At 42.1% G+C, this 18,996-nt stretch overlaps 1 protein-coding gene across 1 annotated transcript in view; it reads right to left on the bottom strand.

Moving 5' to 3' along the window:
- Positions 1 to 18,996, bottom strand: part of SI (sucrase-isomaltase) — a 144,635-nt gene that overhangs the window by 118,288 nt on the left and 7,351 nt on the right. The window contains exons 4-7 of the mRNA XM_038417278.2: positions 14,999 to 15,119; positions 13,577 to 13,686; positions 11,074 to 11,225; positions 3,430 to 3,601 (exon numbers count right to left, since the gene is read on the bottom strand). Coding sequence (XP_038273206.1) covers positions 3,430 to 3,601; positions 11,074 to 11,225; positions 13,577 to 13,686; positions 14,999 to 15,119 — 555 coding nt within the window. The remainder of the gene's footprint in view (positions 1 to 3,429; positions 3,602 to 11,073; positions 11,226 to 13,576; positions 13,687 to 14,998; positions 15,120 to 18,996) is intronic.

The following is an 18,996-nucleotide window of genomic DNA, read 5'->3' as shown; positions in this document are numbered from 1 at the left end:
GGTTTTGCTGAGTCACAGTGGTTTTGCTGAGTGGGTTTACAAAGAGAATGAGTCTGTAGTAATTAGCTCCTCCTACCTAATTCCCGCAAGGCTGACCAACTTCCAAAGGAAACACATTAATGGAAAAAGTAAGGCAGCAGAAAGGTAGAGTGAGGGCAGGAAGTCCTGTGACACATATCTTTACCAATACATAATTAGTCTGTCATAAATCCCCTTTTCTCCCTTCCTATAAAGGATAATTCAGACCACCACCCAAATCCCTTGGGAAATTAAACCACCATACTAGAGGAACAGGCATGCCTCAGAGCTGGTCTTAGATAATACTTAGAAAAAGCAGTTGCTACATTTGTTCCACCGATGTAGTCTACACTCCCTACAGAACAGTGGGAGAGGGGCCATGGACATACCTCCAGACCCTCTCTATGGCCTGGTTGCTGCAGTCAGTACTGGCTGGCCTTCACTTGCCTCTGCTTGAGAATTAGGACCAGATTTTTTTAATGGTGGTTGGGTGCTTAGTGATATTTTCAAAAGTACCTAGGCCCCTAACTTCCACTGGTACTTTTGAAAAAACTTCTAAGGACCTATATGCATCTTTAGGTGCCTCAACACCTTTTGAAATCTGGCCCTTATGCCCAGATCCACAAAGGGATTTAGGAGCCTAAGGCCGAAATTTAGGTACTATTCTGATCTACAAAACCTCTGCTCATCTGCCACCTAACCCTTTGGGTGCCTAAACTCACCAGGCACTTACATTTACATTTCCACTGTAGAAATCACCTAGGTACCTAAGTTTCTGCCTGTGGACAGATGCACTACTACCTCAGGTGGGCTTCCAGATGCCTCTCTCATGCCCTTATTGTGATTCACAAACAAGGTCGAGATAGGCATTGCACTGCCAGTCTTGCCTGTGGGGCCCAATTCAGTAGATGTGCTCAAAGCACATCTAACCACACACACACAAAAGCTGGGGGGATGTGGGGAAGAGAAGAAAGAGACAACCTCATTTATAACCTTAAGCCCAGTGGGTAGGGCATTGAGCTGGGATGTAGGAGACCCTGGTTCAATTCCCTCACTCTGCCAGGAGTTTCTTACCTCTCAGATGAGTGCCCTAACCCCCAGGACAGTGCGATATTCTGAGGTGGGCCTATCTCAATCTTCCATTGTTTCATTTTGTATTAAATAACTATTAAAATATTTATTGGGCCAGAGAAAAAGCGAGTGTGACTCTATAGTCCCTTGGCACAGTGGAAAATTGAACTGGGGCTCCCATATCTTGGATGAGTACCCTAACCACTAAATTAAAAGTTATAGGGAGACCACTATTTCCCTCCTCCTCCTTTTCCTCATAAACACCCACATACACACATTATTTTGTGAGGCGCTAGGCAGGAACTGAGGCTGTTTTTAGAGCAAAAGCCATTCTCACAAGAGTGCCTAACTCCAGTAGAGAGATTCCCAGCAGTTGACTGCAAGGAAACATAGGCAGCAAACTTTGAGAGGGGTGGAGCTTACGACACACCCTTCTCATCAGCATCTCTCATTGGATAGCTTAGGCGCCTCCCCACATAGCGTGCTAGCTTTTGTGGATCCTCTTCTCAGCCATCTCTCTCTCCATAGGCAATGTATAGGTGCTTAAAAAGCTCAGCATTGCAACACCTAAGTCCCTTTATGGATCGAGGCCTAAGTGACCAAATAATGGCTGCCACCTGTACCGTGCAATAAGGGGGAAAGGATTCTATGCACTGACTCCTCCTTTAGTATACACATGCAGGACAGCCATAATTTAGCTGTATAGCAACCCAATCTTGCACTCCTTGCTCAGACAAAACTCCCACTGAAGTCAACTGGGAGCTCTGCCTGAATTACAACTGCTGGATCAAGACCACAGATTTCAAAATCTGAATTAATTGCAAACAGGTAAGGTTTTCCTTAAAGGCTGGTAGTCAAAGAGATGGGTTGAATACTCGATAGAGGCCCTGATTCAGCAAAGCACGAGCTTAAAATTAAGCACCTTCCTCAGAGCTTTGCTGAATTGGGCAAGAATGATGAATGGTCTTCATTAAAAGTTACATTGATTAGTTATAAATAACCTAGTTTATGGTCCATAAGGCTATGTCTACACTATGCATCTTTTAGCAACACAGCTGTGCTGCTACAGCCGTGGCACTAAAAGGTGTGCAGTGTAGCCACTCTTTGTCGGCGGGAGAGATCTCTCCCACTGACAAAAAACCTGCACCCCCAACAAGTGGCAGCAGCTTTGTCAGCAGGAGAACTCTCCCACCAACAAAGTGCTGTTTTACCGACGAAAGTCCAGTGTAGACAAAGCCTAAAAAATTTTATATATGGCAAGAGATATGTTTGTTATTAGTAAGCAGCCCTTCATTAATAAGTTATTTTTCTGTTGATCCATAATGTTTAAAATCTGTCTACATACCAACACCTATCTGATCCTTATCTGCTTATTTGCAACTAGTTCACTAGAGTGCTTACAAACTTTTGCAGCCATTTCCCCCTGTTCTAAGGTTTATGGTAATGAGAACACATACCAACAAACTCCACCATCACCACCACCGTGAGATATGATTGTCTACACCCCCAGAAGAGCAGATGAGGTTGAGTGTGGGAACATATGTCAGAAAAAATGACAATCAGAAAATGAATATCATTTTTTTTTAAATCAGCTCCTTATTATTTGGCACAACTGACTTTACACCACTCATACTCAGTAGTCTTTTAGTTAATAAGGCATTGTGGGTCAGGAATCTGAAAGTGCAGTACAGCTCGTCTTTTGTGTGTCAGTGTCAATAAAGCTTGGAACAAAGCCTAGAGGGTTTCAAAGCTGCTAGCAAGAATCTTCTAAATCTATATGTATTAGAAAATGGGTGTCCAGGAAACTAAGATTCAGGGCAGACAGTAATAAGGACTGGAAACAAATAGCTGTTGACATCCATGACTTACCTTGCAAAGATTCAGCCTCTAAATGAAACTTTACTATTATATGCTTAACTCTGTTGTCATTAAACTGAGAATGCATGTGTCATCTTTATTTGCACGGAGCACCTCTTTGAACGTATTGTTATCTGTTTAGTTTAGTAGTTGAAACTAAAGACTCATTAATGTTCCTCAACCTACCCACTGATTCTCAACATTTCAAATAAACATACAAATCAAAATATTTCTAACTTTTTTGTGAGGCTTTTTTTCCCCAATCAGTAACATCTAGCATTTAGCAACCGAATTGTGTGGCTGACAAGTCTTTAAAGAAAAGCTCAACTAGACCATGCTAATGACTGGCTTTTAAGAAATATCCAATCCATCGTGGATACCAAAAACTAACTAACATTTTAAAATGTGTTTAATGCATAATTACTCTTAATTCTCAGAAACCACTTGCTAAGACCAAAGCATAATAAATTAATCATTCCTTACTCCATTGGGGAAAGCATCTCTGGTAAAGATGGGCCACGTTCTCCAGTTAACATCATGCCGGTATCGTGTGTGGACGTGTTCTCCGATTCCATAAATGTTTGTAGTGGGTAGTTTGAGTGAGAGCTGTAAATACTGGTCAGCATACTGAAGTGGTCCTATGCTAGTACTGAACCTGATTAAACAGTGTAAAAAACAAAACAAAAAACCCCACATTATCTTACAGATGCATGGAATGACTGCTATGGTAAAGCTACATGCTATGTCTCCATAATACACATGTATTATCTGCCAGTTTTATGATTTTTTTCCTCTAGGGCTCTTTTTTTTTTTTAGTACAATTGACATATGTAAACAAACAAACAAAAACTATATTTAACAAAGAGTACAGACCACAGTCTTAAATAAGCTATCACTAGGGGCTTTGCCACAAGCCCCAGGAACAGACTAACTCGCTGAGGTTCAGATAACCTATTCCCCTCTATGGACTATGTACCTAGGAGGTCCAAGTACAGAACAGGGACAGCAACCTGTATGGGCTGCTATTCTCCTTCTTGCACAGGTGAGCATGGAGTAAGCAGCCAGGGGTCTGAATTGGGCATAGCTGTGGTTCTGCCCCCGTATGCTGGCCAGCGCAGCCATGCTGTCATGGAGGGGGAAATGATTCACTACTGGTACAAATCTGAAGCAGGTCAGGGTCAGATTTATGGCTCTGAGAGTCATAATTCCCTCCCTGGTGTGCTCCTTACGCAGGGTAGATTTTGAAATGGAATTTTGCTCCTTGATATTTAAATGCTCCAAATCTGGTGTGCTCCTTACGCAGGGCAGATTATGAAATGGAATTTTGCTCCTTGATATTTAAATGCTCCAAATCCATTATACTGTTCCCATAATCCCTTCACGATTTTTGGACAAAGCAGCGGCTAAGCTATTCAATTTGCATCCTTATTTCTAAAACATTAAAAATATTGGGGAGCTATTGAGACATAGCTGGCTAAATGAGAGACCTCTGGGAGAAGGAGAGATGCCGGCTTACCCCACTTTGAATATTTAACACCATTTAAAATTTGTCTTACTGCATGGCACAGAAACTAGGAGACCTGAGTTTTCATAAACAGCTGCCTTAGACAAATCCTTAGTATCAGAGGCCAAAAATCCCTCACAAAGAAAGATGGCTCGGAAATACATTGAGGAAAGGCCTGACTAACTTAACAAGGCAGGCATTGGATGAGTACCCCCAGGGCAAGAGGTGATGAGGTAGACCAAGCATAACATGGAAATGCACAACAGAAGCAGAACTGACAGCTATCAAAATGACATGGGAAGAAGGTAAGACTGCATCAAGAGACTGTCCAAGGCCAGATCTACACTACACATTTACTTCAGTAGAACTACATCGTTCAGGGTGTGAAAATCTACACCCCTGAGCAACAGAGTTATACCGACATTAACTGCCCAGGTAGACAGCACTACGTCAGTGGGAGAGTTTTTCCCGCTGACATAGCAATTGCCTCTCGCAGAGGTGGAGTCACTAAGTCAATGGGAGAGTTTTCATCAAAGCACTACAACAGCACAGCAGGGCAGCTGTGCTGATTCAGCGTCTGTAGTGTAGACTTGCCTGAAGAGAGAGGCAGTGGTGAAAGCCCTATATTCTGCGTGGAATAAAAAGAGGCACAAGTCAAGTAATTCATACCAGTATAAGTGCTTACACACTAGGTGATGGTAGTTCTTTAATTATACTGGTATAGTTAAAGCAGTACTTTGTATACTTCATTTGGCATAGCTTTAATGATTTCAGTAAGGATCTGGTCCATATATTCACAGATTTTTATAAATATTAATTATTCCATGGGAGTACTTTGTATACTTCAAATATTAGAATATTAAGTTTTGTATTAGAAATTAAGAATAAATGATGCATAAGTAAGTCAGTACAATGGACAGAGTTTGGGCTCTTTTCAATTTTGATCCTTTTATTTTTTCCTCTACCCTATTTTGTCAGTAATATATAACATAACAATACTGTGCAGTAATATAGGGCATTGTGGACTAGATCCTTAGCTGGGGGAATTTGGCATAGCTTTAATGATTTCAGTAAGGATCTGGTCCACATATTCAGAGATTTTTATAAATATTAATTATTCCATGGGAACAAAATATGTACTCTTAATGAACTAGCCCATGCACTAATTGTGCATTTTGTCTTGGACAATAGTGGTAGTTATTGGCCTATGAAGTTTCAATTATTAATTGGTGGGACTTATTACGGTAATGAAAGATGATGGAAGTTATTATGTTACTAGCTCTAATGATTTTTATTTTAAAAGTAAATTACAAATCACAAGTATTGGTCCCTCCTTATCCTCCTTTCCCCAAGGAAGAAGATTTTTATATTTAATTATTGAGTCAGGTCCTCATCTGGTGTAGCTCAACTGAGCTCCAGGAATTTCAATGGATTTACACCAGCTGACACCAGGTGAGGAGCTGCCCCTTTTTAAACAATGGTTTGTGATTAGATAATCATGTACATAATTCAGCTGTAACTGAATCTTCTGCCTTTTGTGGGTATTTATGGTAAATGCAACAAAACAGTGAAAGAAAATTTATGCAGTCTTTCAGCAGTGTTTAATTCATGTGATTTTTCCATACTCGTCCCCTTGAACTAGATTTAGAGTCCCCCGTCATGCTCCCATTCAAGCAGTCATCAAGCATTCATCGAATATTAAATCGGCCTATTGTGCATTTAATAGGGGTGAATTGATTAGGGAGGATTTTAACCTCAATTGGGTAAACAATACTAATAATAGTTTAAGATTAATAGCCAATGAATTAAATTTGAAGAGTTGATAACCACCCCAACTCATAACTGATAACAACCCCAGCTTTTGACAGGTAATCATTCTTTGATTCATTTAATAAGCACATTAGCCATGACACTTACTACTACTGGATTTCAGAGTTAGGCAGTAAATTTCATTTTCAGAAAATAAGGGGGATCAAAGTATTTAATGTGTTTATAGGCTTAGGAACTTTTAAACACATTTTATCTACATTTTTATATCACCTAGTCAATGTTGACTGGCACCAGCTTTTCCTAGACATCAGATGCCCAGCAGCAATATAATTTGGTAATTCAGAACTTCAAACTATTTGTAACAAGCACATTCCATAATATGCAGTTACCAGGGTTCACATGTGATTTTATTGAGCACTGGGCTGGCTCCTGGCCCCTGCTGTTGCCCTCTCTCACTGGTGGCACAAATGGGCTGGAAAGCTCCCCTAAATGGGCAGATGAAGGTTCCCTGTATGGGAGAATCCCCCGTTGGCATAGGCAGGGGCGCTGGAACAATATTTATAGTGGGAGCTATAACCATTGAACCAAACTGTAAACCCTGTATATAATGGAAACCACTTCAAGCTAGGGGCTGTAGCAGCATCCGCAGCACTCCTAGTTCCAGCACCTATGGACATAGGGCTGGTTTAGCCAGCTATATATCACCCCACCCCACCCCGACCCCCAGCAGAGAGGTTATGTTGTGGGAGAGGAGACATGGCTAGATTCCTTTGGGAACAATTAGGTGGCATAGGTTAGAGAAGCCCTGAACTCCTGAGGCTACACAGCTGGAGGCTGGAAGCCAGACAAGGTGGACCAGTGCTCCGGGGTGATACTGTGAATCCTCTTTCTTAAGGTACATCTACACTGCCCGCTTCTTTTGGCGGCATGTAGAGGATGTACATAAGTAGCCCCCCTAGTCTGGATATAAATAGCAATGTAGACAGTTATTGACTGCTTAGGCTAGTAGAATGAAGACATGTCGTACATATCCTACATGACTCTCAACTCACCCAAATCATGCCTCTCCATCTACACTGCTATTTTTAGCAGTGTAGCGTCCTACTGCTTCCCCTCTGCTAGAACCGTTCCCTGCCACAGGAAGAGACTCAGGCAGTGGGGAAAGGCTAATCTTTCCCCATTGCCTGCCCCCATGATATCACTAACACATATATCTACATGCTGCAGTGTGACACAGCTTGCTTTTTACTGCAGCATGTAGCCATGCATACTTTACATGCCACTGCCACTGGCGTGTAGTGTAGATATAGCCTAAGATGCTTGGTTGGTATGTCTTGCTCACATGCTCAGGGTCAATCTGATCACTGGATTTGGCGTCAGGAAGGAATTTTCCCCCAGGACAGATTGGCAGGAACCTTGGACATTTTTTAACTTACTTCTGCAGTCTAGAGCATCAATCACCTGGGCATACCTTACCTAGTTCAGTCCCTGCAATTGCAGGAGCCTCAGGCATTGGTGGTAGCTCGGTCTCTCCTGTTCTTTGCCTGTGGCACACAACAGCTTCATTTAACTCAAATTATTGGGCTCAAGATAGGGATATCAGGGTGAAATTTAATGGCCTGTGACATACAGGAGATCAGACTAGGTCAGAGGTGGGCAAACTACAGGCCGCGGGCCACATCCGGTCTGCGAGACGGTCCTCCCTGGCCCTTGAGCTCCTGGCCGGGGAGGCTAGCCCCCAGCCACTCCCCTGTTGTTCCCCCTCCCCTGTAGCCACGCCATCGCGTGGGCAGCGCAGCTGGCTCCAGCAGGACGGCGGGGCTGCAAACTCCTGCTGCTCTGAGTTACATGGAAGGGAGTGGAGGGGGAAGGGGCGGGGGTTGGATAAGGGGCAGGAGGTCCCAGGGGGGCAGTTAGGGGACAGGGAGCAGGGGGCAGTTAGATAGGCATGGGAGTTCCAGGGGGCCTGTCAGTGGATAGGAGGCAGGGGGAGCAGTCAGGGGACAGGGAAGGGGAAGTAGGGTAGGGGGTGGGGCCCGGGGGTGGCAGTTTGGGGCGTGGGGTCCCAGGAGGGGGCAGTCAGGGGACAAGGAGCAGGGGGGGTTGGATGGGTCGGGGGTGCTGAGGGGGGGCAGTCAGGGGCGGGAAGTGGGAGGGGGTGGATGGGGTGGGGGCAAGGCTGTCTGGGGAGGCACAGCTTTTCCTACTTGACCCTCCATACAGTTTTGCAACCTGATGTGGCCCTCGGGCCAAAAAATTTGCCCACCCCTGGGGACTAGGTGATCTAATGGTCCCTTCTGGCCTTTAACTCTATGAAATTTACACCGGGGCCAATCCACTGCCAGGACCATGAGTTCAAAAGCAGTTTACGGCCGTCTTTTCATGCCCATTGCTTGTGTTCTGCACCAAGCGCAGCTTTGCTGAACCCAAGAATATTAGTGGCTCTGTTCAGATCTTCTGTGAAATATTTTAACATAAAAAAGTAAATTAATACATGAGAACTAAAATAAACTAATGTGGATGTAAAACAGGGGTTTATGAGACCACCCCTTTACAGAAACAAAATTCCTTTCCTGACTGGAAGTTTTGCCTGTGGAAGTTTGCACGATTCAGGGCCTGAACCTTTGACATATTGGACAAAATATTACTCTGAGCAAATGAGTAATATTGTTGATCCAGAAAACTCTAGAAAGAGTTTATAAATTGAATGAGCCTCTCAAAGCGTAAACCAATCCCTTTAGTTCCTTCTGATGATATAACTGTGGAATTTCCTGCTTTTGCTGGTTGCACAATTCCAGTTCCTGCACTCACAGCTTCCTCTGAAATATCCAGGCTGTGTTGCATCACTACTTAGAATTCTACATCTTCCATCTCCCCCTCCCACCCCTTAATTTGCCTTTACCCAACTCAAAATTGTTAAAGATTAACTGAATATCAGCTAACACAAAAGGAAGTGAAGATGTGTCATCCTATGTTTGACACTTTGAAGATGACCTGAAAAGGAAACAAAATTGTGTTTCTGCCCTTTTTTTTTGCTTCATTATGACAGATAGTGAAGGCCGGATTTTTTCTCTCTTTTTTTTTTTTTAAAATCCCTCTCCCCTGGCTTTGTGTTCAAAAGAAATTCTCACTCCACTGCGGAAGCCTGCTCTGTAGGTTGATGTGGCATGTCGCAGGGCCCTCTACACTTCCTTGTCTCCTTCAGGTCCGACCAGGCCCCGGGTCCAGCAAAGCACTTCAGCATGTGCTTAAAATTAAGCATGAATAGTCTCTGCTGAAGCCAGATGAATAACTCACATACTTAAACCAAACCACATGCCTTAGTGATTGGGGCTCAAGCAAGTAGTTAGTATATGTAATCCCCTGAGGACAGAGACCACAATGGTTACAGATGCATGCAAACAGACATAAGAGACTTTAACAGTCTGGCCAATAAACTTAAAACTATTTTTAAAGAGATTTGAGGAATCCTTACTCTTTATAGATACAGCCCTCATCACTATGATATCCAAGCTAGGACTCTTGTCTAGCCAGAAAAAGTCGTCATGTCTGCTAGCTTTTGCAATACTAAGAAAACACCCTGTAATAAGGGGATGCTTACTTAAACCAGCATTACGCGCTTACCCAGTCCTAACCCTGCCCCTATGACTCCATCCATTCAGATTACAACCCTATGTCCTGAAGTGGCAGGAAGCTTCTTCACTGCCTGGCTTAATGTCATCCAGGAGAGAAATTTTAAATGGATCTCAGGCCTAGTCTACACTAGGAACTAGGTCAATATAACTACATCGCTCTGGGGTGTGAAAATTCCACATCCCAAACGACACAGTTAAATTGACCTAACCTTCGCTGTACACAGCACTAGGTCAGAATTCTCCCATTGATTTACCTTCCACCTCTCAGGGAGGTGGATTACCTACGCCAACAGGAGAAGCCCTCCCATTAGCCTAGGTAGCATCTTCATTGAGGTGCTAGAGCGGCACCACTGCAGCATGTTAAGTGTAGATAAGCCCTCAGGATATCTCCCAGGCTGATCTCTGTAACAGAAAATTATTTGATCGGTCAGTTAACAAAAACTGGTGCTTTGCCCCAAGAACTAATATATTTCATTACCGGTCCTGCAAACTCTGGCATTTGTAGGCAAGAGTCTTCCAGCCATCTCCCTTTGAACAACAGGGATAAGAGATGCACCTGTCCCCTTCCCCTTCTAAAGGCCTCCCATCAGACAGGTATGATTTCCTTGTACTGCTGAATCTGTTCTTAATTATCTCTGGCAAGAGCTCAAGGGTGTTGCTCCAAAAGTGAGACAACAATGTCCGGCCACATAATATAGTCCAGAAAGTTATGCTAGCTGCAACTTGGGAAGTAGATTTAATTGTTCCTATATTTCCTGGTTCAAGCTTGTAGTCAAATCTGAAAATTCTTCAGCTGGATTAAAAAAAAACATAAAAAAGGTAAATGTGGAAAATATAGCTACATATCTCAAAGAAAGGCTTGAAATCACTATGCAAAAGTACGTGATTACATTTGCCCATGCAAATCACTAGACTGAGTACACAGATTGTGTGTATAATTGAATGTAATTATGCCCAAAAATGTCAGCAATGTGCAGTTATGTGGGTATTTTTGACCAAAGACCTCACACCTCCTTATCTGCACATTGGATATTAGCTAAACTGGACAAAGTAGTACTACAAACAAGGAACAAACCTACAGTGGCAGAGAAACAGACTAGATGGCCTAATTGGAGTCTTCATTCCATCTCTAACAGGTATTATTTAATTACATGATTTGAGCATTCAGGGTGAATACCTATTGTAGTGTTATCTATAAAAAGCACAAAAATTACTTACAGCATTGTACCGCTGTTCATTCTCATCACAGTTATACTAAAAGGGTTATCAGTGATATAGACTTTATACTTTAAATTGGAGGCTGCAGGTCCATCAAAGGCTTTTACATTCTCATGAGGAACTTCAAATCTTTTTTTATTAGGATCAGTGATCTGCACAGATTAAACAGTTACATTTAAATTATTAGAGGTCCAAAAATTAACTTCTACTTATCTACTAGAACATTTTCCTGAATCACAATATGTATTGAATTAACTATATCAACTGATCAAGTCAGCAAGAGCAAACGGGACAAATGCCTCCTTTTGAAAAAAAAGTCGGGACGGCCGGGACAGTCCCTTTAAAAAGGGACTGCCCAGGCCCAAATAGGATGTATGGTCACCCTACCCTACCGCTAGCCCTCTATATGCCTGTGCCACAGCCCCACATCAATTAATTATGTACCTCTAGTACCTTAACATCAATCATGTGCCTTCCAGCTCCATATTAATTATTTCTGGCCCCATCAGCCCCAAATCAGTTATTTTTGTGCCCCCAACCCCAAACCAATTAGGTTTGTGCTCCCTAGCCCCAGCCCTATATCAACGCTGCTCCACTCCAGTCCCACATATTACCTCCTAGCACATATGTTTCCCTGAAGCCCCCCAGGGGATCTTAAGCCCCCTCTTCAACCTGCGAGGGAAACATAACCTGAGGGGCTCTTCATCTTCCTCTTAGGCCCAAATGGGAAGCAGGAGGGTGGCACAGCACCGAGCGCTCTTCACCCTTTTTCTAGGCCTGGAGTTGCAGTGAAGAGGAGAGGGGAGACAGGAGCAGAAGGGAGCCACGCCATTTTTCACAGGAAGGGAGGAGTGGAGGGAACAGAGATGCCCTAAGCTGCTGAGCTCTTTCTGTTCCAGTTCCCATCTTGTAAAAATGGTATCAGCAGCTCTCTCTCCTCTGCAACCCCCAAACCTCTCACAGCTCCTGTGGGGATGAGGGAGAGCTCTAACTGCCACCTCTAATTGCTTCCCCAAGAGGTGGGAGGAGTGGGAAAAGCAGCCAGTCAGAGTCAGTTTTCCACAAAGGCTGATGGATTTTCCCTGCAGACCTCTAGAATGGTCTGGAAACCCTAGTGTTGGTGGAGGTCTGCAATTGTTAGGACCAAAAAATTAAAAATGACTTGTATTTGATTGAAACTACAAAGGGAACTTTACCAGAAATTTGTCTAAGACTACATGGCTAATGTTCCTTAGTATTTGAAAGGTGCCATGGGATCTTTAATGACTACAAGTAGTAAAGAATTGGATTCAATATCTCATCCAAAAGATGGCACTCATTGGCTGGTTGAGGAATTGGTTCAGTACTGACTTTCAGAATAAGGGGCTAAGCACTGAATAAGCAACAATGCTTACTATAGTTCCCCAATTTTTCTTTGGAGGTCTCCCCTCTAAATACTAACCAGACTTGACCCTCTACAGCCGAAGATGATGCAGTTGTTAACATGTTTATATTTACTCTTAGATTGTATTTAATCTCAACACTACTAGAATTTTTATTTAGGAATAATGGGGGGTTTATAGCGGTATTTCTCAGACATTTGTTTTTGAGACACTGCCCAGTTCTTCATTTCAAATCAGATGGAAAAACAAAGCAGCAGAGGACTTTTGATGACTATAGATCCCGTGCTTTTTTGGGAGGGGAATGGGGGGCATAGGCACTGACTCTGTGGGTGCTCTGGGGCTGGAGCACCCATGGGGAAAAATATAGTGGGTGCTCAGCACCCACTGTTGGCCCCACGGATCAGCTCCTACCCTGCCTCCCAGCGCTTCCCAGCGGCGTGGGGGAGAAGACTAAGTGAGGACGGGGTGCACTTGAGAAAGGGGGCATTACAGGGCAGGAAGAGGGGGCAGGGATGAGTGGGAGCAGGAGGAGGCAGGGCTGGGGTGGGGCCTTGGGGGAAGGGTGTAGTGGCAGCTGGGCCTGGGGTAGGGCAGGGGTCGAGCACCCCAGGGGAAATGAGGAAGCTGGTGCCTCTGGGGAGAGTGGGGGTTGCTCAAATAGAAGAGTGTCAATTTCCGTGTCCTGGTCAAAAAGACTTGGATAATAATCCTAACTATTCAGATTCCAATTGGATATGGTATTGTTCTTTACTACCTCTCCCACATTGCTGTAGTGTTGTGGTGTGCTATAAAACAGCTAGAGCACCCACCCTGATTCTGGAAAGCAGTTTGACAGTCTTCAGGATGCATTAGAACAAGCTGAGACTAGAGAGAAAAGAAAAGGAGTACTTGTGGCACCTTAGAGACTAACAAATTTATTTGAGCATAAGCTTTCGTGAGTGCCACAAGTACTCCTTTTCTTTTTTGCGAATACAGACTAACACGGCTGCTACTCTGAAACCTGTTAGAGAGAAAAGGAAACTCTCCATGGTCCCACTACCAATCTCCTCTGCCATTCGCTTCTCCAGTGTTATGAGGCAGTGTAAAACACTAATCTTAAACAGCATAAGAAACAATTTAACCTTGAACCGGAAGCGATTTGTTGTCTGATATTCTCCTTTGAACTGGACAGTGGTAATATCATTTCCAAATAGGGAAGGTGAAGGCAGCCTCTTTAAATTAGCCATAAAACCTTAACAAGAAAAAGAGATAATATTATATTGTTGCTTTATTGCACCATGGAATCACAGAAATGTAAATCTAGAACTGTCCTGAAGCAGGGCCAAGGATACTGAGACCCTCACTCTCCAGTGCTTTGCTAGACTGTTCTTCAAAACCTCCAGTGATGGGGATTCCACAACCTCCTTTGGAAGCTTATTCCAGTGCTTAACTATCCTTACAGTTAGAAAGATTTTTCCCCAATATTTAACCTACATCTCTCTTGCTGAAGATTAAACCCAATACTTCTCCTACCTTCAGTGGACATGGAGAATGACTGATCACAGTCTTATTTTATAACAGGCCTTAATGTATTTGAAGACTTACCAGGTCCCTCCCACCTCCATCCAATCTTCTTTTCTCAAGACTAAACATGCCTGGTTTGTTGTTGTTGTTGTTTTTGTTTTAAACTTTTCTTGGGTCAGGATTTCTAAACCTTTTATCATAAACGAGATCTACATATCACAGTTGCTATAGAATCCTTAAGGATTAATGCATTTGGTGTGCATCCTTGGAAAAGTCTTACTATAAAAATCATTACATACTATAAAGATCTACATGATAGGTTCATATATAAAAATATTTATATAGACCTCAAAAGGGTGCAGGGGACTTTACAGCACAAATGAAAAGAGATGGCCCCTAGATGGCCCCTCTTCTAGGGAGCTTTCTATTTAACTTTACCCATGATGCAACAAGTGAAAGTAACAAGTGAAGGGGATTGGGCAAGAAAGGACCAGGGTTTCCACCATGTCATGCAATGACTCAGGGCTAAATTATGGCTTTGCCACAAACCCTGGGCAAGGGGCTATGTGTCATTGCAGTGCCCCAGGAACAGGACACAATCTGCTTCACATTTCCCCCTGCTCTGGGTAGATGGCAAGTATCCTTCGCCAGCTTGATTCTGCTTTGGTAGGTACTTCTAACCTCTGCATGATGCAGGTAACTGATGCAGACAAGCATAATGGGCTACATGAACACCTTGATGGTGCCATTACATTTGTTATTTATAAATAAATACACATTCTAATGTTTTACACATCCCTTATTTTTTGGAACCGAACCTCCAAGGTGGATAGGAATCAGAGTGACACAATTCAAGATAGATCAAAGAGCAGGCAGAGATCAGCCCCAGCCACTGCAACAAAAATACTAGATTTTTTGGAAATGTATCACATCAGTGGGGGAAAACTTTATATAAAGAGAATATTGTTAAAGAGTATACATTGACAGTAACATAGACACCAAGGATGTACTTTACTGCCTGAGCACAGCTTGCTGCTTACCTGTATCTGTTTGCTTCACACCTCCCTCTACTTTATACCCATGACTCTTAGAGAAGAAGCACCAGGGTATGTGTGTTTCATTTTGTGGACTCCAGCAACAGCCACGCTGTGTACATAAGCTCTGTTTCAAGGGCAAGGATAACTTGATTATATTAACAGCACCGATTAGCACCAAATAACCATCTAGATGAAAATCATGCATGATGTGTATTTCAAATACCAGCAAATTTAGTTATACCATTCACAAGCACTCCTCTTTGGGGAAATCAATAGTTGTTTGACTGTATAAGAAGCAAAGAATGGCTTTTCTAGATCCAAGGTAAACTAGGAAGTCTGACTCTTCACCCATTCTGAGAACCACATTGCAAGGGAGACTTTAAGGTTCTGAAATGTTTGGATACTATTTTCTTTTTTATGATTTTTTAAATTTATTTCCAAATTTCAGCTGGGACCAGAAGTGAACATACTGAAATACGTCAAGAAAGCTTTTTTTAAAATCAGATTTCTAGCCCATTTAGGAAGATCTAATAGTTTCACTCTTGGTTCAGATAAATATCAAAACATCTGCATGTACTTCTGGACCAAAACTAAACTCCAAATCTTCTTGACCTTTCTCCGCTGATAGTTTAATATGGAAGACTTGTACTTTTTAAATGGAGAGTTCACATAAACATAACACTTTCTGTTGTTAAATTTGTGCTAAATAATACAGTGATATCAGCATAAATGAGGAAATACTCATTCCACAGTATTTCACTGTTCATCTGCCTTCTATTAATGTAGTGTTTTTTTCCAAAATTTAAAAAAAATGTACAAATAATTCTGGCAACTGACAAATTTTCTCATCTGTTCATGGACCAATCACACACAAACTCTCGGCAAGAAACAGAACAGACTTATTAGTTCCTAATTTACTATAAGATGTGGGTGGATAGAAATCAGCCCACATCATATAGTAAATTGTGAACTAATAAGTCTGTAACTCTGTTTCTTTGATCTGAATCATGAGTAGAGTTATATGAATAACCAATTTTTCAATTTGGTAGTTGAATTAAAAAAAAATGTTTCAGGTTAACCCAAAACCCTCAGTGAAATAATATTTTCATTTGACTAAAAATAAAATGCAGTGGCATAAACATATACTCGAGCTCTGTGTGCATATACTCTAGCTCTGTGTGCATGTTAGCCTGAATATTATAGCTTTTCTGTTAGAAATTAATTTTTTTACAGATTGTCTGCCAAGCACTATACATTTGTAAGTAAAAGCAGTTTTGGGTAACTTTATATTGTTTCTGATGTCTACATATTTTTTCTCAGTATGGATGTAACTGACCACTTGGGTCATAGTGCACTAGTGATATTTTAAACTAATATCAGTGGAAATTAGTAGCAGAATTAGACAGCCCATCTACCCTATCAGATCCTAGAGCTGGTGAAAAAATGTTGACAAAAATGAAATTTCAATTGAATAAAATGGAAACCATTTTATGAAAGTGGTTTTCTGTTTTCCAGCCAGATCTAACAAATCCCGTTAGAATACTTTTCAACTGTCACTGCACAGCTCAGCAACGTTATGATAGATAGACCTGATTCCATATAACAGAGTTTATATCACCAAGTGCTCCATTGCTTTTGCTGGCTTCCCATTCATCTCTGAATCTAAATTGCTCTGTTGGTTTTCAACCTCTCCCTGAGCTTGCTTCACTTAAATGCAGTTACTGACTAAGGGCTTGTCCCCTGGAGTGCTTAGTGAAGACGCTATCTATGCCGATGGGAGAGCTTCTCTCATCAGCATAGGTACTTCCACCTCCCTGAGAGTTGTAACTGTGTCGACAGAAGAAGCTCTCCCATCAACATAGCACTGTCTGCACAGTCGCTCAAGGGTGTGGACTGAATTTTTTTTAATCCACATACCTTCTTTTAAGGCCACTTTCCTTATAAAACATTTCTCATACAAAAAATGTGGATCAACACTATTGCTGATACTTCATTTTAGGGTACTATAGAAAAATAAATGAATTGTTCTGATATTGTTATTATTACCAGTTTTAGAAATATTTAAAAGGATATTAGATCAAAAATTGCTGTACCTTAGAGAAGCCTACGGATCACATATACAACATAATCATCCAAATCTTTGGTTCTCACCTTTCAAATTCTTTCTATTTAGTTTTCAAACAGAAATCACATTGGGGAAAAAATACAACCCTAATCACCTTGGGGAAAAAATACAACCCTAGACTTACCATGGGACTCTCAGTAAACAAAGTGTTGCTTGCATGCATGCACTCATCTCCTACTGAAGGATGAGTGCACCATTTAACATGGGAAGATTAGATCAAAGGTACCACTTAAAGATTCAAGTAATCTGCATGACTGCACCTATATTGTGCCATACTTCTTGAGCAAGATAGGAAACCAATTTGTTCCCAGTGAAAGAACAGGGGAGTACAATATGTTTACCTGCAGGATATTGTTGAACCATATAACATAATACAAACTATCAAATGACAAGAGCATTAGCAACTGTGAACTTTGGAACTCATCAGGGAATTCTCTCATGTTAGTGATTTTTTATTATTTTTTTAAATGGCTGGAATTAACCATCACATACAAAAAAAATCCCACTGGATGGGGCAGGGGAAAGGAAAATACAAATCACCAGCTTCTATCAGAAAAGAACATGTCATTTAAAAAAAGAGGAATAAAAGTGAAAGTCATGAGTTTAAGGGCAAGGATAGAAAAACTGAAATGACAATATTTCCATTGGATAAGAAAAGTATCTAAGTAGGTTCTTAACCAGGAAGGTCTCTGTGCTCATCTGAAAAGAGAGAGAGAGCGATCGAGAATAAAAACTTGATATGGAAGCAAAGCACTTGATATGTGTATTCTGTGGCACACAAGATGCAGATCTGATGCATCTTGAGAAGATTAATAGTTAATCAGATGTTAATATTCTGCCCTAGGGACTGCACCTTGACACAGTAGGAAGACTGGTATGTTCCAATGACTGAGCTAGGGGGTAGGTCAAAGGGTAGGTAGTAGATGAAAAGCAGTCCATTGATCCTCCAGGTTGGGGGTTCAGTGACAGGCAAACAACCTATTCTTGTAAAGAAGCTAGGTTATAGGAAAAACAAGGTAACCATTCTGGCAAGCAGCATAATAAACAGGGAGGAAAAGCCTTATTCATGCTCTGAGTGATATCTGATGACATGGGAAGGATTCAGATTCAGAAATCTCATATGTAGCTTGCGGAGCACTGGAAAATATTTGCATTATCTTTGATAAATTTCACATGCCCCTCAGTGTATCTGTGTGATCCTACCCTGCTTGAATGCACAGCAGATCAAAGGGGGTGGTAAAGAGATAGGCAGGAAGGGTAAAACAATAGCCTAGCTAGGAATCACATTAGCCCGGTTTATAGCCCTGAAATATCAATCTGAATTCCTCAGTTCCAATCAGGTGACAGTGAGAAGAAGGAGATCAAAAGACCCTGATCTATGAAAAGATCTGCCTTACAGAGGAGGTGGGGGAAGTTGTCAGCTGCTAGAAAAGCTGACTCAGATTGACTGAGCGCTAGGGTCTGCAGCAACCAGACTATAACTTGGCCCCCGAGAGAATAGGAGATACCAAGGCTAAATCAAATCTAGCTGGGGGCTGGAGAGGAATGTCAAGAGTAGGTAAGACAGTATGCACGTAGATCTGTGTTATCTTAATACCCTTTGTGTGAGCACTGGCAAAATAAATCATGCTTTGTTTTGGAGAAGCTGTTTCTGTACCACAGCATCTTGCTACTGATTACAGGCTCCTGAAGGGGATCTCTTGCTGGTGCCAAGTCCAATGGGCTTTCTAGGTATCACAGTTGGCAAACAGGGGGTGTAAACTGGACACCCTGTTGGAGAGTGGTGTGATTGTGGGATCCCATCTCAAAGAGAAGTGGAGGCACAAGCCTGCCACTTGAAAGGGTTGCACTCATTGGGAGGGGAACTGGAAGAGGG

Source organism: Dermochelys coriacea, chromosome 9 (assembly GCF_009764565.3).
Source record: "Dermochelys coriacea isolate rDerCor1 chromosome 9, rDerCor1.pri.v4, whole genome shotgun sequence".
NCBI classification, from domain to species: Eukaryota; Metazoa; Chordata; order Testudines; family Dermochelyidae; genus Dermochelys; species Dermochelys coriacea.
Note: the sequence above shows the minus strand (reverse complement) of the source record. Positions and strands in the feature narration are given on the sequence as shown.